The following is a 21,610-nucleotide window of genomic DNA, read 5'->3' on the forward strand; positions in this document are numbered from 1 at the left end:
CGCGCTCCTCTGTGGGCGAAACCATTCGGCGGAGGGGTGAATATGAAATCATCCCTGGATGTGGTTCTGCCCGGGCGTGCTCATTTTGCCAGCAAGGCTTGCTCAGTTGATTCTGCTGCAGGTAGTTCCTCTTCTGTTCCGTATAGATTGCTTCTGGTTTTTGTATAATCGCGCTTCCTTCGGCTGCTTGTGATTTAGTCTTTTTTAGAAATATATTTTTATTTTCGCATTTTCCCGTCTGTTTGCGCGCGCGCGCACTTCTAGGCAGCGCGGAGTTTTGCATTTCAATGTACGGTACTTTCCAAAACTAAACCAAATTGAAGAGCTCCTCGCTGCTCCCGTTGCCTGTGCTTCTTCAGCTTCATTCGCCTAGTGTGCTTTCTAAGAAGCAGCTTAATAATAATAATTTATTATTTACATGCCCAAAGCATAAAAATCTATGCGTAAAAGAAAAGCGGGAGAATAATACAGTTCTTTAGAAGTTTTTTTTTTAAACCAATGCAAGAAATTGCACCCACCCCCTTGATGCAATATGATCTTCCAAAGTGGGTCTCTCTGAAACTCTGGCTTCTTGATACTTGAAATGCTGTCTGTTTTTAAGGGTCCTGGGACATCATGGCCTAAAGGCATCTTGTTCCAATAGTCTCGGCTCAAGTTACGCAGGTTCTGGTCTGGTCAGTGTCCAGATCATGAGGAATGTTTGGGAAACGCCTCCCCTGGACTTCCATGGAAGAAAGGCGGGGTAGAGGTGTAATAACATTTCCTTCCTTCCAACACCGCCTTGCCTTAAAGTCTGTATCCGTCTGCAGGGCTGCAGCCTTAATAGTAAGCAATAATAATGCAGAGAAAAGGTGGGCCCCTCTCTTCCCTGAAAATTAGCACCTTTCTCGAGTTAAGGAGCAGGCATTAAAGGAGTAAAATTCTGCAGCCCCAGGGCAGACTTAAGGACCAGCTTCCTCTCTTTAGGAACGGAGGCTGCGAAATAAAACACCCACGCAGCCTTCTCACATCCAGGTTAGTCCTCGAGGCAAGTACCTTGCTGCATTCAATGAGCTTCCTGCTTTCTTGGAAGGAAGGAAGCCACGTTGAAATCAATGGGCCCTTAAGCACAACCTGGCCGGTAGTGCCACATCGTGGAGGAACTGAAACCACACACATTTCCATCCTGAAGGAGGTGCGTGTAAGAGGTTAAGCCCAGAGTCTCCCTACTGCTAGGTAAGCCTGGTTAGGATATAAAAAAAATCCTTTCAGTAGCACCTTAGAGACCAACTAAGTTTGTTATTGGTATGAGCTTTCGTGTGCATGCATGCACACGAAAGCTCATACCAATAACAAACTTAGTTGGTCTCCAAGGTGCTACTGGAAGGAATTTTTTAATTTTGTTTTGACTATGGCAGACCAACAGGGCTACCTACCATAACTGTCAATGTTTCCCTTTTTTTAAGGGAAATTCCCTTATTCCGAATAGGATTCCTCACAAGAAAAGGAAAAAGTTGACAGCTATGCTACCTACCTGTAACTGGTTAGGACATGGCCTTGAACGGAGAGGTGGTGGTGCATTTGTTGGGACATTTGTTGGGCAGTAAGATCTAGCGGGTCTTCTTTCCGAAATAAGTCTGCATGGAAGCACCTGGCCACATGTATATAATTGCTTAAGCTATAAGTGGCCCTGAACTCAGCAGGGCTTACTTCCAAGTAGCCCTACTGCATAGGCTGGTAGCAGCATCCTCTGACGTCCAGAGGGGTTTTGTTTTGTATATTTATTTAGTAGGTCTTAACTAACCAGTAACCATGCATGCGTGAGATTTTGCAAGAGTTTGCTTTCAAGTAACATTGCTAACAAGAGTATTTTTAATAATAATAATAATAATAATAATAATAATAATAATAATAATACTTATCCAGCTCCCCACTCCCCTTCACCCAGCTCAGAGCAGACCCATTGGAATGAATGATTTCTGTTCTAAACAGAATTTAGTTGCATGCACGATGGTGGGGGTCTAGGTCTGCAAATTGAAGAGCTCCCAGGGACGGCCGTTTCCGTCATCGCGACCTCATCACGTTTATTAACCCCCCCCCTTTCCCAACACACACATACCCCTACTTTGCAAAATAAATAAATAAATACCGGGGAAGGCGCGGATTGGCTGAGGAAGCTGCGAGTAAGGAAAGACCCCTCCTCGCCAGCCCTCCAGCCGGATTGGTGCTGCTGCTGCTGCTGCTGCTGCTGCTGCTGCGCCCGCCCGTCGCTGGGGACCGGCCTGGGAAGGGATGCGGTGGGGCGCACGACCTGGCCCCCCGCGGGGACAGCATGACCCGGCGCGATCGGCTCATGAAGGGGAGACCCCAGAGGCAGCCTGAGGCCGGGGGAGGCTCCCGGGCCGGTGAGTGGCGTCTGGGGGGAGCGAGGGGGCGGGCGGGCAGCAGGAGGAAGGCCCAGCTGCTCAGCTGCATACATAGATGCGGTGAAAAGGCGAGGGATGCCCAGCGGTGGGGTGCCAGAAAATGGGGAGTCCCCGCTGCATTCGTATTTGAAGGCGGTTTTGCATTTGCTCCAGGCCTTGGTGCGTCAGGGTGAAGAAGGGGGCAGTTTTTATTTTCCTCTCCGCCCCTCCCCCCAAAAAAGACTAAACCGGTTTGAAAGCACACACCCCAATATGGTGTGAAGCCGGGTGCATTGCACCAAACCCAGATTTCCCTCGGTGGTAATACGAATCATATTTCAAGCTCCTGATCTCCTGTCCACTGTCTGACTGGTTTTGGGGAAGGAGGGCCAGCTGTAAGGGAAGGGGGCTGCCCCATAGCAGCAAGAGCTGTTGTCTGTGTTACTGGGAAGTAAGTGCCACTCTGCTTCATGGGGCTTACTCCCAGGGAAGTGTGCAGAGGATGGCTGCCTTGGTTGCATTTTTTTTTTAATGCTTTGATGAAAACATTGTGGTTCGTGGCTGGTGCAAACTCTACATCCTGCACTCCCTCTTCTTAAGGAACTAGGTCAGGGGGCTCATGCTTAAATGATTTGGGCCCAGCACCAAACAACTCTGTTCCACCACAATCCTATGTGTGCTTATTCACCCATGGTTTCCAGTGGTGCTTGCATGCAGAGAAGTGTCTCTGGGATTTCAGACTGTGAAACTGAACTTCCCTGGAAAGCCAACAGCTTGCTCTTTAAACATACTGTATATATAAGCTATTTATATATAATAGTTTATATAAGCTGTTTTGCTTGTAATTGTTGCATATACAAACATTTGCCTTGCTAGATCCTGAGGCATCGCTCCCCCCTCTAGAAATAAAAAGGCCTGTTCTTGAAAGAGGTACCTGCCCAAGTCAGAGCCATTCTGAAGCGACTTACTCAACTGAGTAAACATATGCAGTGATGTGATTTCTGCGAATTACTGTTATTATTATTAGCAGTAATTGAATTTCTATCCCGCCCTTCATCCGGGCATCATGTGGTGGTTTACAATATAAAAACACAAAAAATACGCAACAGAACAAACGAAACACCAGTCCTTTTTCGCAAGGAGCTTTGGGAACTGTAGCGCTGTGAGGGGAATGCATTGCCAACAACTCTCAGCAGCCTGAACAAACTACAGTTCCCAGAATTCCTTGGGGGAAAGCCATGACTGTGTGAAAGGGCATCTCGGTGCTTTAAATGTGTGGACGTGGTCCCAATTCATTGCTGGCCTCCCAACTGTCTCCAGTGCCAGCCAGCACGGCCAGTAGTCTGTTTCCAGCATATATTGTTTCTGCAGTTTCCTGCCATCAGGAAGGGAGGATATTGGGGTCCGGCCCTCTTTTCATAGGGCACCATCTGATCTGAAAGCTTTCCCCTGTAATACTTGGTTTGCAAATGCTGTTAGTTTTCTTTCTCCTCTCTGCCTTATCCACCAACTCCTCCTCTCTGGCCTGTATTCCAAGCGAGTTTCCATAGCAACTCCACACTTAGGCCAAGAGCAGAATCGAGCAGTAATTGGATCCCGGGGCCTTTTGGGAGACATGAAGCCATGAGGGAACCCTGCGATTGAAGTACCATTATTTAACACAGTTCTGATCCATACGCTGCCCGCCTGACCTGTGGCAAAACCAAGGCCAAGCCTGTAAATGAGGGCGCAGGAATAACCAGCCCGTTTGCCCGCGCATCCTCGTAAAGTTTATGTGAGGCTTGGAAACGGGGGGAAAGGCCTATTTGCACAGATCTGGCCTCCCTAGTCACCTCAAGCTGCTTCTCGCTCGCCATAGGCGACCAGGCATGGGGCTGTTTACAAGCCTGTACAAGATGTGAGGGGACTGGATTTCTGCATTTTATTTTTAAAATTAAACGTTGTTGTGAGTGATGGGAGTGGGGTGGCAATACATTTTCCCGTTGCTATATATTTCCCCGTTAAATCTCTATCTACAGTGTTTGTTTCATTAAGATTAATTAGCAACATAATAAATGGGATGCCAGCGCTATATCGAGTCCAGTTGGCAGCTTCCAAGGCACGCTGAAATGAGCGTATTAACAGGTTTTCATTTGAAAAGAGAAGTGTGTGCGATTGAGCTATGTGTAAGTATTTCGACAAGAAATAATCTGGAAGAAACTCGAAATTGGTTTGATTGTAACATTCTCCTATTCTGATCATGATTTGTTGTGTTCCCCCCACCCCCGACAATAAATATGTCAGTTCAAATTTTATTTACCATTGTTATTTATTAAATTTGTATACCTCCCTATACCCGTAGATCTCAGGGCAGTTACCATTCTCTCCCCCCCCCCCAATACCTTCTTTAAAAAGCTACTAGGAAAAAAAAACACTTTTGAGCTACTTATACAACATGCAAAATGAACATAGGGTGCATATTTTTAGAAATGTTGTTGACTAAATGTAAGTCAAGCATGCTCAATCGAATCCCAATCGCTTTGGGGCATCAGGACATAAAATGTCGCAGAAAGCTCACATCACTGGCAGGAGAGCGAGCGAGCAGTTTTTATTCAAATTGCAGTGCCAGGGGGTCGCTGGCAGTTGTTTTCAATTTTTTCTACCTGCCCTCTTTTCTCCAGTCAAAATCCCCATCACCACTGCTACTGGTATTAAAAAATGCATTCCTTTATTCTACCCTCCATCCCTTTCAAACAGGGCTAATAACTTCTGGAGGGAAAATCTCCAGGGGTGGTGGGAGCCTTCAGCCCACCTTGGAGCAGCTCTGCTCCTCCAATCAAAATCGGAGCCACTTAAGTTGGTTTTTGAATTTATTTATTTAGGGAATCTAACGACTCCTGTTTTGCACACAGATGCCTTGTGCTGGCAGCACCAGGAATCTCTTACTGGGTGCCAAATCGAGGTTCTTAGCGAGGAAATAAATATAAAAATACATTTTTTTGTGTTTTGTTTTGTTTCAAAAAGCCCCACCAAGTTCCTAGTCCTTAGGCCTAGATAAGCAGGCTTGAAAGTGCACAAACAATCAGAGAGTGAGTGGCTCTGTAGGGCTTCTAGCAGCCAAGGACAAGGTTTCAGCAGTGGCGTAGCGTGGGTTGTCAGCACCCGGGGCAAGACAAGTAATTTGCACCCCCTAACCCGTGGATTTGCGCCCCCTAACCCGTGGATTTGCCCTAACCCCAGATGTTGCGCCCGGTGCGGCCGGCCCCCCCTGCACCCCCCACACTACGCCACAGGGTTTCAGTCTCCCTCTGCCCCCCCCAATGAACAGAAACGGAACAAACAATGTAATAGGAACATCTGACTGGATGTAAGGCAGTTTCCTGCGTTTCTGTCTTGCGCTTCTCAGAACATTGATTCCCAAGTTTCTCTTTATATATTCTATCTTCACGATGGATGACCGTGCCACGGTGATAAAACCATTTCCCTCTGTTTGTGCAGGTTACATTCTTGCCCGACCAAGCCTTGTCCTGATGCTGGAAAGGGGGGAACAGCCTTGCATGAGCAACAGCAAGATCAGCGTGGGCACCAACCCTCTGAGCAGCAGTGTTGCGGGTAAGGGGGCGTCTGGAAAGCCAGCCTGGAGCATCCTGACCTGATCTCCTAGGACTTAGGTCATGTGCGCACCATAAATCTAAAGCCCTGTGATATCACTTTAAACAGCTATAGCTTTCCCTCCAAAGGGAAATGAATGAAGTTGAGACACTTGGATTTAAAATAAATATTGTTTAACAGAAAGTGGAGAAGATGGGTGTTAACCATGGAGTGATGCCTTAAATAAATTTTTTAATGTACCTGGAAGATGGAAAATGGGAATTTTTTTTCTTTTTCTTTATTACTTCTTTTTTCTTTCGTTTTCTCTCTTTTCCCTGCTTCTTTCTTTTTCTTTTCTTCTTTGGTGTTCTCTGTTTGGAAATTTTATTAGGGTCCAGGGATTCTACACTCTTGAGGGTCGTAGATGGTTGATGGAGGGGCCCTGGGTGGGAGGCCGGGAAATATTGGTTGACAGGGAGGATAAAGGGAGGATAAAGATCCCAGGTGAGAGCTGGGAGGGCTTACGACCATCTGCACTAAGGGCTAAGAACTACTTTTAAGAGAAGACTTTGTATGCTATTACAGTGGTACCTTGGTCCTCGAACTTAATACATTTTGGGAGTCCGTTCGACTCCCAAAATGGTTCAAAAACCAAGGCGTGGCTTCTGATTGGCTGCAGGAGCTTCCTGTACTCAATTGGACACCGCGTAAGCTGTGTTGGACGTTCGGCTTCCGAAAAACGTTTGCAAACCGGAACACTTACTTCCGGGTTTGTGGCGTTCGGGAGCCAAAACGTGCGAGTACCAAGGCGTTCGAGAACTAAGGTACGGCTGTATTACATTTTGTAGCTGTTTTTGTTTTTTATTTACCTTAGTGTTTTTCCTTTACCCTGGTAGCTTAGTGTATCTCTTACTGTGTCATGAAAATACTTTAATAAAAGTATTAAGAACTAGAGTTCCCCCCCCCCTGCAAAGAATCCTGGGAGTTATAGCTTGTTCAGGGTGCTGAGAGTTCTTAGGAGGTCTAGTTCCCCTCCAAGAGCTACAATTCTTAAAGAGAATTAGCGATCAGTTCTCTTCCACAGGAAACTACAGGGATTGTGCTGACTTCGGGAGGTGAGTGGCAGCAGGGTGCATCAGTCTCCCCAGTCCATGCATTTAGTGATTGGACTGATGAGAAGCTAGAGAGGTGGGGCAGAGAAATGGCTAGGAGATGTGGGAATGGCCCCCTGGTTGCTAAGGATCCCCAGCTTCTGACACCCTCCTTTCCCCTCCCCTTCCAGACTCGCAGGCCTTGAAAGAGAACGCCAAGTCGCCTTCACCCACGGCTCTGTCTTCGCCGCCCGCCACGGAGTCACCCAAGCCTGCCCGCCCCCGCCGCCCCCGCCCCCCGGCCGTGCTGCCCTCCGAGCGCCCCTACCAGTGCAAAGACTGCGGCAAGCGCTTCGTGTACCGCTCCAAGCTGGCCACGCACCAGTGGACCCATTGCGCCGAGCGCCCGTACAAATGCCCCGACTGCCCCAAGAGTTTCAGCTACCCATCCAAGCTGGCGGCCCACCGCCGCACGCACACCGGCGAGCGGCCCTACCCCTGCACGCTCTGCCCCAAGCGCTTCGGACACCGCTCCAAGCTGGCCGCCCACCAGTGGATCCACACGCCCGAGCGCCCGTACAAATGCGCCGACTGCCCCAAGAGCTTCTGCTACCCTTCCAAGCTGGCCGCCCACCGCCGCACGCACACGGGGCAGCGGCCCTACCCCTGCAACCGCTGCGGGAAGAGCTTCTGCTACCCTTCCAAGCTGGCCGCCCACCAGCAGATCCACGCGGCCGCTGCGGCGGGGCGGCCCTACCCGTGCATGCGCTGCAGCAAGAGCTTCCGGCAGCTGCGCAACCTCACGCTCCACCAGCGGGTGCACGAGGACGGGGAAGTGGGGGATGACTTGTCCCAAAGCAAAGGCCACAGCAACGGAGAGAGGCCGTAGAGTGGAGATCTGAAGCGACTGGACAACGTGGGGGTGCGGGGAGGAAATTGGCTAACTTGGATGCTTGGTGGGTGCGGGGGGATCATTGTAAATAACGGCAAGGGAGAGGGGGTTTGGGGTTTACACAGAGATGCGCTTTGAGGACCCATAGCAGCTCAGCTCTTTTGTTGCGGGTCTTGCCGCTGTTTCCCCCCCTACAGTGCCAAGTTGATGTGTGTGTACTCTCCGCCTCCCCATAGCCCAAGCTGTGTATACCATGCTGAAAAAAAAGCCAAAGTGTGTGTGGTCAGAGAACCCCGGTTCAGCCCTCAGAAACGGCATATTCTGCAACCTGACTAACTTGTGCATTGCTGAGATGTGCGCCTAGGAGGGGCAGAGCGCCACGGCCTGCAACCTCAGCACTCCACTGATTCTGCAAAACAAGCCCAGCCACCTTTGAATCTCAATTTCACAAGAAGCTTGCATAAATTCATAGAAAATGGATGGATATGCACAAATCTTCTGGAGAGCAGAATTCTGCCATTGCTTTGTACGACCTCCGACCATTGCCCAGGCTGTCCCATGTCTGTGTTCAGTTGGTGCATGCTTACATTGGAATGCAGAGATCAGCATCTTCACAGTCCAAGGCTCTGCTAAGTTAGGCCTGTCAAACTTGGCATTTTCTGGGTTGTACAACATCTGCCTCCTGTGGCTTATCAAACCCTGTTTGTGCCTCCGGCCTGTGGCTAAAGAAAAGGGGGACCGTTTTAACAACCTGGCATGCCACGCACACACTGGTGTCACACAGTGTGTGCAATAGAAGTTGCTAGTCTTTATGAAGGCACAGACAAGTCTGAAAATGTGGTTGTGGCATCTGCAAAATTGCCAGGGGTAGCTTAAGCCGAAATGCCAAGAATCCATGAATTTTTTGGGGTGTGCTCGCACACTACATTCTGTACAGTGGCGGGCCCTCCCAACAAGTAGCAGTAGAATAATTTTGCAAATGTTATGTGTTGTGTTCATCTGCCATTTTTAAATTTTTGCTTCAGTTGGCATGGAATCTTACCTCTCATCCAGCTGCTGTAAAAACTGGTGGCTCCGGGCTTCTGTCCCTGATCGCATCAAAATATGTCCCTAGCCATTTACAACATGTACTGAAAACTGCTTAAGCACACAGATTTCTAGTGCTGGATTTGGACGGCTGGATTTCCCACCCCCACCCTCCATCACTTGGTTTACACAACTTTTACTGCCCGGTTCCTTTCGCTTCATCCGTGTGACCGTTTCACCACATGCCTAGAGAGGCAGTCCCACAAACCTGCCTTCCTTTGTTACGCCCCCCCCCCACAAATTCCCCACTTTTGGGGGTTACTGTCTTGCCTCTTGGTTCAAATGTTGGATTTCTAAGACGCAGTGTGTTCCAATCTCCCACTTTTTAGACACATGTCCACCTTTCCACCCCGCTTTCTTGGATGGATGAATTCTACACACACACACTCCTTGTCCTTGTACCGTTTGCCAAAGCATCTTTTGCCTTCTCACCCCCCACCCCACCCCAAAGGCATTTGTTCAGATTGTTGCAAGGGAGGCGGGGGGGGGGTGTTGATTGATCCATGGTATGTTTGTAGTTGATACTAAAAAAAATGGGACTCCCCTGGGAGCCTGGAGTTTTTTTGTCTTATTTTTCTTGGAAAAAAATAATAAAACCTATAAAAGTTTAGTTAACCGGGTTAAGTTGAGCTTGGAGCATATGACAAATGCAGAATTTTGGGGAGCAAACTTTGCAGTAGACAGGTGTAGCATCATTGGCCAAAAGAGGGATGTGCCCACTTTCAAAGCATTTTGATACGAGAAACAGGTAGCTAGATTAAATTGGACGTCCATTAGAGCCAAAAAGGCAGTTACTTCACTGTTGTTGCTGGTACAGATCAAAGCACTTGTGCCTAAATATTCCAGATTTTGTAAGCGCTTTAACAAAGCACAGACCCAAGTCAGATATCTCTTCCACACATTAAGTTAGACAGAGGAAGGTGGAGGGAGACAAATAGTGATGTCAATCCTAGGGGTAACTGCCTTGGCTTGAACTTTTAAATGGTTTATACAAATAGTTTGTGGGTTTCTAAGTAATGCAATTATGTCAGAAAGAAGAGAAGCATTTGGGGCTGTATGAGCAGGGCAGAAGGAAGGCAGGGAAAGGAGACCTCAGGGGGAAGGAGCCAGTCGTTTTACTGTGTTTTCAAGCAATTCCACACCACCCTCAATTGCCACATTATAAGCCAAAACTGCCACTATTAACATCAGGAGTCTTTAAAAGCTTAGATGCATGACTTCCTGTCCAGAACTGTTGAGACCCTGTTAGAAATCATCATGTGAATATTCTGACACCTGTTTCTTCTCAGTAAGATCTTAGGAGGTTGTTACAATCTCTCTGTTCTGTGGCGCAGAAGAGCAGCTCGAGACTGAGATTTTGTTTTCATTTCATTTATTTTTTATTAAAAAAAAAAACCCCACAACAAACCAGATTGGAGGGGGAAAGAAGACATGAATACATCCCTGGAGGAGATTCGTCACAACTTTTGGAACCTCATGCAAACTGTAATGAACCATAGGTATAATTCATTTTTAAAAACCAAGAAGCCCTTAATCTTGGGACATGTGAGCTGTGATGCAAACTTGATACAGTTTAAATGCTACGCCTCCCCCACCCCCATAGCAACCCTGAACGTGGCAGATTTTAGAAGGGCTGTGTGTGAATTCTCATTGCACTCCCAAAGCTAGTTCCCCTCTGGTGAGTAGTCAAGATAGCTTATTAAAAAAACACCATTGCCCTTTACTGTCACCTGAAAGCCATCACCAGCTTCTTGGGAATCATAGCTGAGCAAACACTCCAGAGCATCCCATGCTTTTCAACAATTTCTGGCTAACACTGTAATGCCCCCTACCTGGGGACAAGCTAATCCTCCCTGCCAAAGAGGCAGTGGAGTAAACAGGAGGCCAACATGGTACTGCCATCTTTTGTTGTTATAGCTCCTATCAATGCTATCCGTTGGTCGTGCTGATTGAAGCACCTCATTGGTAGGCTTCTGCTTACTTCTTACCCACGCCTGTGATCTCTGGGCTTCCACATAGTAGGAGCTAGAGGAAAATGGAAGGTGGTAGCTGACTTCCCATTTAAGCATCAAAGCTAAGGGTTCAAGTGGAGAACCTCTGTATTGGAGATGTTATATACACTGGGGCCAAAGAGTAGTGTCCATAGAAATGGGCCATTTGCAGCCCTTTCCTGAAGCTGGGAAGCTCCTGTGAGCAATCAGCTTATTTACTGTAGTTTATCCATGAACGTAAGGACAGAGAAGAGTTGCTGGCTTGATCCCCAGCGCTGAGGGCAGCACCAATGATGTGGGGGAAGAGATGGGCTGTAAAAACGAGGTAGATTATTCAAGGCCTCTCAGTCCAGTTCACAGCCAGGGAAAAGCAGGAAGGAACATGCAATTTTGGGGGGTCTGGGGCTGAACACCACTCCCCCCCCCCCCCGAAAAAAAGCTCACCAGGAAGCTGAACTAAAGGGTGGGTTTTTTCTGCTGTTTCCCTTCCAGCGAAATCTGAAAAGAGTTCTTTGCCCAGGGTAAAAAGTAAAGAGTGGAACTGACAACACCCTGCTGAAATGAATCAAATCATAAGACAATTAACTCCAGCTGCTTTTTTTTGCTTCCTATAGGAGAAATCTGAGGCTTGGGCCATAAGAGCTGCAATATAAAACTTAGTATGATTTTAACAGTCATAGTTTCTCCCAATAGCAACCCTGAACACTGTTTAAAGCAGTTGTGTGTGAGAACGCTTAGCATTAAAACATCTCTGTACCTGGGCCAAGCATGCCACTTAGGATTCTATGCTAGGTCACTGTAGTGCGTCTACTCCAAATACCACATGCTTATAACGGAGCTGTGTAAGACAGCGCAAGTACGCTGAGCTTAAAAAGGAATGTGAACTCAGGGACTGGATATTATACTGCGGGCCTCATTTGAACATGATTTTCCAGAGGTGGTCGTAGAAATGCAGGTGAGCAGAATGTCAACCAACATGGTAATGCACACTTGTGAGTGGTTAATTCCTGAATTCTAAAAACGGGCTTGGATTTGCCCCATGGTCAGGCCAGCATACCACTGATCGTTCATATGCTCAGGTCTGCTGAATCTGCAGATGGAGGAACAAATTTCGTCTGCAAAAAATGGAAGCTTGTGATGGGGTGGCCTTAGTCACAAAATGAAAAGGGGTCAAGGAGCAGGAGGCAAACATCAACTCCTGTAAAACTGGGAGCAAGGCAGAGCTTGTATAGAGGGACAGGTGCCTCCGTTCTAAGGACAACGTTTGTGTCAGAATATCCACCTTGAAATGGTTAGTGTCCTCAGCTATATACATATAAAGATAGAGAGATAGAGTAAAGTTAACTGACTGGCAAGAACACACAGAGCCTCCTAGGAAGTGATGGGGGGGAGGGAAAAAGAGAGGGGAAAAAAAGAATGAAATGAGAACCAGGGTCAGGAGAGGGTCCCAAAAATAAAACGATTGTTTGGAGGATGCATCTTGCTTTCCCAGTTGCACCCTCGCCCCTTATTAGTCCAAACTAAGTTCCCACTCCACTTATTAAGCCCTTGAGAGAGTTGACACTAGCCCCAATCCAGAGCAGCTCACCACTGCCACTGTGCACCATGGAGGCTATCTACACTGATTTCTCCAGAGCAGCTCGAGTTATTTCTGAAAATGAAATCGTGTCCCATGTGAGCTGGGGTAGCTACTGCTGGAGCAAGTGATAGTAGAAAAAAGGCCCTCAAAACCCCATCTTGTGTGTGAGTGTAGAAACAGGGCTGCTGGACAAGGCCCTTGAGAGGAAGGAACGTCCCAGTGGAAAACAAGTGAGAGATAGCATGGTGTCAAGTGGCCCCAAGGAGAAGGAGAGCTGTTTGCTCCAGAGGGAGTATACAGGACCCACAGGGACGTGCCTGCAGGGAGGAGGCTGGCCTACACTCGTGGTACCACAACATAGGGCTGGTGGGGGATCAACTTCTGCCGCTGGTTGCAGTTGTAGATCCAGCGGGGGCGCACGAAGGAGAGGTTGGCATTCTCATTCAGAGCCTGCAACAGAAAGGAGAAAACGCTGGCACTTGGAAGTCCCTGGCCCCACCCCAAAAGGCGGAGCCAGTCCATCCTGATGCGATGCCTACCTGTTGTGGACTAGCACAAGCATTTAAATGAGGTTGCCCCGGTTCACATTTTATCTTGGTCACAAAGTGAGAGACGGCGGGGTGCTGTGGTTAGATCCAGGTTTCCCCACTCCTGTCTGACACTCTAATTCCCTACTGAAGCACAGAGCTTGCTGGTTACTTTGGGCTAGTCAAAGATGGGCAGGGTATAAGTAAAATTAAAACAACAAAAACAAACATCAACAGGGAGTATTATTCTTCAACCTCAGCCCCCACCTCTACAGCAATGTACCATTAAACATGTGGGACTACCTTACTGGGTCATTGCAAGGATGCTGAAAAGCTCTTGAAGCATTTTGAAAGCATAAAATGCTAAAAAGTGCTACTATGATAATCTGTTTCTGCCACAGTTGCCTTTGGAACTGGCGTCCTGTGTTTATCTCCATCTGTTATCTACGGGGCCATCTGAAAAGTGTGTCATGGCTTACAGAGGATGGGGCTAGACCAGTGCAGTCCTACACAGCTGGCAGGATGAGCTCACCTCCTCAAACGTGTCGTCCCACTCTTGAGCTGTGATCACATAATTCACTCGCTCATTCATATAGTCCTCCACTTCCCTGCAAGCAGAAGAGAAGCATTCCCTTCACAATAATTTACAGCCACCTTTTCCTCCTCCCCTAAGAGCAGAAAGAAGTGATCTTGAAATAAATAATAATAATAATAATAATAATAATAATAATAATAATAATAATAATAATAATTATACCCCACCCTCCCCAGCCAAGGCCGGGCTCAGAGCGGCTACAAATACAATCTCAAATACACTTGAGATTGCAGAATTGGCACAAATGGCTGGTTCACATGACTTACTAAGCCAACCTGGCTCCCCCTCCAGATGTTTTGGTGAGTTGGCTGGGGCTGATGGGACTTGTGGTCCAAAACCTCTGGGAGGGGGTGGCAGGTTGGCAAAGGTTGTACTAAGCCAAACTTGAACATATGGGTTCCTAGGGAAGACCTTGCACCCACTTTGCACCTTCTCCCAGGTCACCTTTGCTGCCACACTAAACTAGGCAAGGTTTGGCCTAGCATGGCCTCTGAACCAGGACTTGTGGCTAAACTCTCCCTCAATTAGCCGCAAGCTGTAGCCAAGGTTTGTTCTAAATCCGACATCTCATGGGCGTCCTCTCACCAAAAAAGGAAAAGGAAAGAGGTAGATTGTATCCAGACCCACAGAAATTAATGGATATGACTAACTTAATTTCAATGGGTCTACTCTGAGCAGTATTTTTAAATGGGTTGATAAGTTTGTATGCAAGTATACTGTGCTAAATGTTACAGTATATTGTCTGAATTGTGCTTTTTAAAATTTAGCCAGCCCTGACAAAATGAGTATGATATATTCAAAGCATGTTAGGCATGAAAGAGTGGACAGTCAAGCCTCTACGTAGTTTCTGGTTTCTCTCTTCCTAGAGAAGCATCCTTACAGAAAAATATGGAATTGTGTTTCAAAATTTGGCTGCTAAACTCAGCTTACACTCTTTTAGGGGCTGCCTCTGATGACAGCATGCATTCAGCACGCCACTTGGGCCACAGCAGGCACCTACTGCAATGCTACCGCAGCAAAACTCACCCGTTAAAAGCCACAATGTACCGGTTCAAGAGGCGTCGCTCTTGAGAAGGGAATTCGCCATAAAGGAAGAAGTGTTTGCCCACGAATAAATCTGGCAAAGACAGAGAAGAAGCTGAATGAAGACTTGAAACCCCAAACTCGTCCCATAAATGAACCACATAATTTCCAAGCATTGTGTCTATTGATGCAGTTCAAGACTAGAGGGTTGCATCTAATTAATTGATTTCAATGGGTCTACTCTGAGTATACTAACATTGGATGCAAACCAGGAACTCTCAGGTCCTAGTCTCATCTATACGAGCAAGGGAAGAAACAGCATGGTTGCATCTCATCTCCTGACTTCATTTTTCCAGTCTCTCCTTGCCTTTAGAAGTCATGAGGCCTCCTTAGCAGAGAAGGGAGAAAGCTGGGGCTGCCCACCAGTAACTTGCTACTAAAAAACTTATCATTAAATAATTTGCACTAAATAAGTCTCAATATATCTCAGAGATACTGGCGGCGGTGCGGGGGGGGGGGGGGAGATAATCCACCGCTTTAAAAAGCTACCACTCTGGTGAAAAGAAAAGGTAATCTTTAATATTTTCTTCTTAACTTCCTTTTATAGGAATACTCAAAAGTGTAACAGCAGCCCTGCTGAATCAGGGTAAGTTAAGCATCCTGTTCTCAAAGTGTCCACCCAGATGCCTGTGGGAAACCCACAAAGAACAGGACCAAAGCGTGGGAGCACTCTCCCCTCTTGTAGTTTCTAGCAACTGGTATTCAGAAGCATTTCTGCCTCTGACTGGGGGTTAGTGGCCATTGATAGTCTTCTCCTCCACAAATTGGTCCAATTCTTTTTAAAGCCATCCAAGCTGGTGGCCTCCTGTGGCAGCGAGTTCCATAGTTTTAACTACGCACTGCATAAAGAAGAAACAAAATAGCTGCACAAGATGAACGAGTCTTTCACTCTCAGCCCCAATGAGCAATCCATCCAAGTGGGTTAAACAACAAAAGCTTTAGCTGACTGATCAGATCTAAGCTCACAGTCCTGACATACCTGGTAGCTCTGGGATGGGCTGATCTGGTTCCTCTTTTTCTTCGACATCCGTATTCTCATCTGTGGAGCCACCATACGGATCGTCATCTGGCTCCGGGACCACCCTCCGCCCCCCTTGTTGCTTTTTGCGGTGCTCCTCTTCCACTCTAAAGCCATGAGGAAATGGGAATATGTTGGCACAAAGGACCTGATATCCCCGCCCTACAATCAGCGTCACGCTTCTAGTCCTCAAGGACAAAAGTGCACATTGGCCATTACAACTGAAGGCTTAGAAACCAGGGAACATCTGCGCAAAGGACTTCCACTGATGGGGTACAGCCTCTCCCCTTTACACCACAGCTTCAAGTCCTGTTCCACCAATCTCTAACCATCTTCTCCTATATTTGCTTACCCGCTGGCATCATAGGTACCCAGCCACTATTCCAAACCCTTTAAAACAAAAAATCCTTCTTCCATCCCTGAAGGCACGGCTTACAAAAGAACCATTCACTTGACCAACCTCCTCAGCTCATCATCAGTGTCACCAGAGCCCTCATCTCCATTGTCTTGAGCACCTGAGGGGGCGAGAGGGGTAGAGAAGGAGAGAGAAAATTAGTACAAAGGGCCACTACTGTGCCATTACATTTGAATGGGCAGATTAATGCAGCCCCTGACTCACAACACAGGAGCACTGCCTGCTCCTTCCAGCTCCTTCGTAGCTGCCAGGGATACGGGGTTTCTTTACAGCATTGCACAAAAAGCTGAAAGACAGGTGAGCAAGTGGCAATGGGAAGCAAGGAATCAGAGGCTTGGTGGCTCAGGAAGGGAACACTCAAAAGGCCTGCTGGGGTCCAGAGATAAGACCCACAGCTTGGACAGCTCAATTGGTGCTGATAATGCCTAGGTTGTGGTTTCATCCCTGGATTGAACAACTAAGTGTCCCTGCATTGCCTTGCAGTGTGTTGGGCTCAGTTTGGCCCTTCAGCTGTCTGGGCCCAAAGTAATTAGGGATTTATATGCTCAAGTCAGCACCTTGAATCGGGCCTGGTATACACAGATAAAAATGGTTTATAAAACTGCCTAATAACTTGAGCTTCATGCAGTCGAATTTATCAGCAGAAGGTTCAAGATTGCTCCTTTAATCATAATCATTTCATGGATTTCATTACCCATGGGTGCGGGGGGGGGAGGGTGGCCATCACATTTGTGAGCTTTCCAAGAGGCCCCTCTCTGGCTGTTGGTGGAAATAGGATGCTCAATGGGAAGGACCTTTAGTCTGACCCTGCAAGGTGGTTCTTACAGGAAGATGAAGCAGGAGGGGGAGTCTGAAAGTGAGCTCTCTTGCTCCAACACGCAGGTAGAACCAGGGTTTCTCAGACCTACCTCTGGGATCCTCGTCACTGCTGGATGCTCCAGAGTCAGCTGCCGGGGCCTGCGAGTTGTTATGGATGCCGCTGCTCCGAGAGGTAGTGGGCTCCTCCTCTTCTTCAGAGGATGCCCTCTTCGGTGTCCTGGGTACAGCTTTGGGGCTGGCAAGGGTCTTGGGCTTGTGGTTAGAGCTGGGCACGTCAGCTCTCTGTCAAATAAAAGCAGTGCTCATGTCAGAGCAGTTCTCCCCTTCAGTCTCATGAAGGAGAGGGTGCCTGTAAGATGGCACCTGCAATCTTATCCTTTATTAAAAAGGTATACAGCACAGAGAATTTTAAATGCATTGCCCAGTTAACTAGGGAACATTGTCTTCTCAGTTAATTAAAAAACCTTTTTGAACAACAGAAACAACTGACCTGCTTCAACTCAAAGTAACCAATGTCACACTTTGCGGGGGGGGGGGGAGTTTTATTCTCTAAAGCAGTGCCACAGTTCAGTTTTGTTTCAAAAACCACATAAGGTGTCATCGTCCCCGCTCCCCCAGTATGTTAACACTGGCAGGGACACACACACAAAAACCCCTCTAAAGGCAAAAAAATCGAGAGACTTCTGGGGATATATTTTTTGTCTCATGCAGATAGAAAATTGTAAATGTAAAGTGGCTCAAATATCAGGATACAGTTTACTACCATGCAGGTAATATCCTAGGCAGATGGCAATGTAGTAGGTTTACTTCTGTGTAAATTACGCAATGAGAAGTAAACACATGGTTTGATTTTACCCCCTTTCATTGGAAGAACCTTATAGGAAGAACCCTACTTTTCAATCAGAATGTGTGTGCAGCCCTGATCTATTAGTGCCAGTGGGGCGATAGCAACTCCTCTCAGGACAAAAGAAGTCTGCCAGAGCTGTGCCTACTCCATATGAACTGAGGTGCTCTATTACCTGTGGATGTGCAAGGGGTTTGTGGTGTCGGGCAGGGGTGTCTTCGTCGCTCTCATCCTCCTTCTCACTGCTGGAAGATTCTGGGCTTACCATCAGGTAGCTGGCAAAAGGAACACACCCGTTGCAAACCCAGATGTAGCTGAAACCAAACCTCCCACCCCAATGCAGTGGGGAGAGGAAGACTCTCTCGATTTTGTTGGACTCCAAATCCCATCAGCCGCAGCTACCAGTGGATGACGGGAGACTGGAGTTTTAACACCACAGGTTCCCCATCTCTGCAATGCTGCAAGGATCCTTGACAGAGCGGCCCTTTAGGCTCAGCCCCCACCCGCCAACTCACCGCTTGCAGGGAAGGCACCGCTTTGTGCGGTAACAGTCCAGGATCCACTCCTTGCGCACAATCGTGCCCCCGAGCCCTTTCACTTGGCTGTACTTGGGCGTGTTGGCAAAGGCACAGCTGGAAGGGGAGAGAGCACAGCAGGGCACTCAGGGCACAGTAACATGTTTCTCACTACTAACCAGTGCTAAGAGCAGAAGAGCTGGCAGAAAGCACAACCATTATAAACTGGTCGCTTCAAAAGGCAGATCGTTGTGGTGGAAACTGGAATTAGTTCTAATGCACTCAGCTGCAACTTTAACCTTTGAGCAGACCTGCACAGGATCAGGCTGTACATCTACGTAGTTCCCTGTTGGTTAGCAGCCCGAGTTTACTGGAGCTACCCTGCAACCGCCTATAGCAGCCAGCATTAACTTGATGCCTGGAGATGTGTTGGACAGCAACTCCCATCACTCCCAGCCATGGCTGTGAGGCCTGGAGGCTGATGGGAGTTGTAGTAAAAAATATATAGGTTACAGGGTTGATGCAGGCTGGTGTCTAGCAACTTTCCCATGTGTACAGAAGGTAGAGTAATACTTTTATAAAAAAAAAAATGGGATTAATATTATTGTGCTACTGTTAAAAATCACATGTGCAATGCTGATTTGCAAATTGTTTAGCTTGTTGCTATTGCATTTTATGATGTGTAAGATCCCTAAGCTTCCTTTTGTAGGCTATATTAAAAAAGGTGGCAGCCTGTGAGAATTATAAGCAGCAGCAACAGCAAGGGAACTCTCCCCTACTACCCCTTTCCAAGACCTGGCAAAATCTGATCTTTTTTTGGGAGATGAGGTGCAGGGAAAGAAGTAGTTGCATGTTTTTATGTACTTCTTGTACCAAAGACTTGCTATGTTTCTGGTAAAGCAGCAAGTCGAGAAGATACAAACTAATGTCTGGTTGAAGCCTTTGGGACTGTACAGTCTTAAAAACCTAGGGCTTGGGTAGAGAGAAACAAAGTTTCAGAAGGCACAGGGAGATCCAGTGGTTTGCAGGACACCTACATGAGGTGAGTGCTGTCAGGGGTCCAGTCTGGTCGGTACTTTGCACCCATCTCTAGGGCTTTGTCCCGCAGCTCAGAGCGGAATGGGTTCTGGAAGCCGCTCAACACGAACACAGTTCCCTGCAGGAGACGCTGGAAAGACACGTTTGCTGTCCCCTCTGAAGGCTGAGTTTGCGGAGGCTTTTTGGAAGGTGGCGTCTTTGGGGAAGGTAGTGCTGAAGGAGAAGCTGGTAAAGGGGGGGAAAGAGCAAATCAAAGTCATTTAGGAGGAGAAGGGGATGAACCGATCTGTAGCCATTCTTCCGTACGAATCAATCAAAATGTGATGCTGAACAAGCTGTGTCCTAATCCCTGTGCAAATAGTTGCTGGAAGTGGATGATTCTGCATGGAATATTGAACTAGGAGCAGCATATGACATCCTGCTATCTCAACATTCTTTTTCTAAAGAACTTAGTTTCTAGTCCTTATGGCTGTGAAAGCATACGGGCAACAGCTGGTACTGCTGGACATCAGAAAAGCATTTGGGAGGGGGTGGGGAACGAAAAGGGACTTCCAGCAGTTAAGAACTTCAGTCTCTTCCGTAGTATCAAGATCATCTGCAGAGGTCAATGTGCCCTCAAGGTGTGTGGTTGTCAGGGACCAGCCATGTAAAACCTTGATAGAACTATCTTCCAAAAGCCTGAACAAATAGAAAAATCCTTAACATTTCTCAAGAATGCAGCTAAAAAGGCAGACTATCTGATTTCTGTAGGGAGGGAATTCCATAGCTGGAATACTACCACTAAGAACAAGCATAGGCATATTAAAGACTCAGGATACAACATCATGCACACTTAATAAGAAGCAATGTGGAAGGATTTAACTGCTGAGTAAATGTGTTAAGATCTGCACTGCAAAGTTACTTATCAATGCAAGTAACTTACAGTAACCCCAAGTTTAGCCTCCAACTTCTGCCACCATAAGAGAGGACTCCCAAGGCCCATTTTCAAAATGCAGCCCCCGCATACACACCTTTGAGTTTCTTGGAGGCTGGCTGTGCAGGGCAGGGAGTATCGGGGTGGGGTTTATTGGCTGCAGATGAGAGACCAGAATTTTCCTTGCTGAATTCAAACTTCCTCTTGACCGGCGTGGGCTCCTGTGAGCAGAAGGAAACATGCAGTGCAAAACAATGCAGGCCTACCAAAAGGTAAGATGCCCAGATGCCACGGGGACTTACTCATGGTATAAGAAGGCAACCTGTGGCCTTCCAGATGTTGTCGGGCTCACAACTCCCATTAACCTCAGGAAGAATGACCAGTGGCCAGGGATGATGAGAGGAGTAGTTTAACAACCACGTAGAGAGGAAATGCAGTGGATCATGGGATGGGACAAACCTACAGTAAAGATTTGTATACTTCAGGGGTTGACTTGCTCCTGGTTTGTTTGTTTTTAAATTACATTAGCAAAACAACAAACCTATGGTTATGTGAAACATACTCAATAAACACACAAGATGTAACCGGCTGTACTTTTAAATAAATAAGGTATACTTCATTGTATCAAATAGTAGATTTCAACGGAAGTCTCATAAAGTTCAACGAAAAAAGCAGAAGACCCAGTGGATCAGTTCATTCTCTAGTCTGTTCATGCATAAGGTCCACACGTCTATAAGTGTCTATTCCACCTGTCTGTTCATAGAGTCCAATAATCCACATGAAGGGTTGTTACAGTTCCACTGGGTCTTCTGCTCTTTTCGTTGAACTTTATGAGACTTCTGTTGAAATCTACTATTTGATACAATGAAGAATGCCTTATTTATTTAAAAGTACAGCCAGGAGTAGCTAAGCATTTTCAGACCCATGGCAAACCGCCTGGCGACAGGGCAACGTGTAAAAGTGAGCTTGGCTAATCCTCCATCCAAGCACACATATTGGCGGCCTTAAAATGGGGCCATATAAAAACTTCTGGCATCACAGAATCACAGCTGGGGACATGCAGGAGATGCCAGTGAAAAGAATATTGTTTTTTGATGGATAAATTTGAGGGTACGCAAAAATAAAACAAAAAACATTTTTGGCATCACAATAAGCAATCTATAGGAGCAGTCAGTAAAAAGTTTTTAAATAAGTTTTTAAAAGATATTTTCATTTTTTAAAATGGGAAAAATTGGAATCTTGGAGGAGAA

The 21,610-nt window shown here is 47.0% G+C and overlaps 2 protein-coding genes across 7 annotated transcripts in view; one reads left to right on the top strand and one right to left on the bottom strand.

Annotated features, from left to right (window-relative positions):
• On the top strand, positions 1-11,441 carry ZNF575 (zinc finger protein 575). Of its 6 annotated transcripts, none has more exons than XM_083627831.1 (3): positions 1-121; positions 5,862-5,975; positions 7,237-11,441. In XM_083627831.1, exons 1-3 carry the CDS (start codon positions 43-45, stop codon positions 7,932-7,934), a joined length of 891 nt encoding a protein of 296 aa, XP_083483957.1. In that variant the 5' UTR covers positions 1-42; the 3' UTR covers positions 7,935-11,441. The 6 variants fall into 6 exon arrangements, with proteins under 6 accessions (XP_083483957.1, XP_083483962.1, XP_083483958.1 ...); XM_083627836.1 differs by having other exon boundaries at positions 88-1,215; XM_083627832.1 differs by lacking the exon at positions 1-121 and adding an exon at positions 525-2,384.
• XRCC1 (X-ray repair cross complementing 1) overlaps positions 10,379-21,610 on the bottom strand; it is a 20,044-nt gene continuing 8,812 nt past the window's right edge. Inside the window, exons 8-17 of the mRNA XM_083627261.1 lie at positions 20,458-20,581; positions 19,447-19,672; positions 18,410-18,526; positions 18,070-18,169; positions 17,140-17,332; positions 16,277-16,331; positions 15,778-15,923; positions 14,742-14,832; positions 13,653-13,728; positions 10,379-13,043 (exon numbers count right to left, since the gene is read on the bottom strand). Of these exons, the coding sequence (XP_083483387.1) occupies positions 12,930-13,043; positions 13,653-13,728; positions 14,742-14,832; positions 15,778-15,923; positions 16,277-16,331; positions 17,140-17,332; positions 18,070-18,169; positions 18,410-18,526; positions 19,447-19,672; positions 20,458-20,581 (1,242 nt within the window). The 3' untranslated portion in view covers positions 10,379-12,929. The remainder of the gene's footprint in view (positions 13,044-13,652; positions 13,729-14,741; positions 14,833-15,777; positions 15,924-16,276; positions 16,332-17,139; positions 17,333-18,069; positions 18,170-18,409; positions 18,527-19,446; positions 19,673-20,457; positions 20,582-21,610) is intronic.

The sequence above is a fragment of the Podarcis filfolensis genome (genome assembly GCF_964270895.1).
Source record: "Podarcis filfolensis genome assembly, chromosome: 8".
Classification (NCBI taxonomy): Eukaryota; Metazoa; Chordata; class Lepidosauria; order Squamata; family Lacertidae; genus Podarcis; species Podarcis filfolensis.

Coding starts and splice junctions, on each gene's coding strand:
- ZNF575 (XM_083627831.1), top strand. CDS start 43: ATGAAATCATCCCTGGATGTGGTTCTGCCCGGGCGTGCTCATTTTGCC. Junction 122..5,861: donor CTCAGTTGATTCTGCTGCAG/GTAGTTCCTCTT, acceptor CTGTTTGTGCAG/GTTACATTCTTGCCCGACCA. Junction 5,976..7,236: donor TCTGAGCAGCAGTGTTGCGG/GTAAGGGGGCGT, acceptor CTCCCCTTCCAG/ACTCGCAGGCCTTGAAAGAG.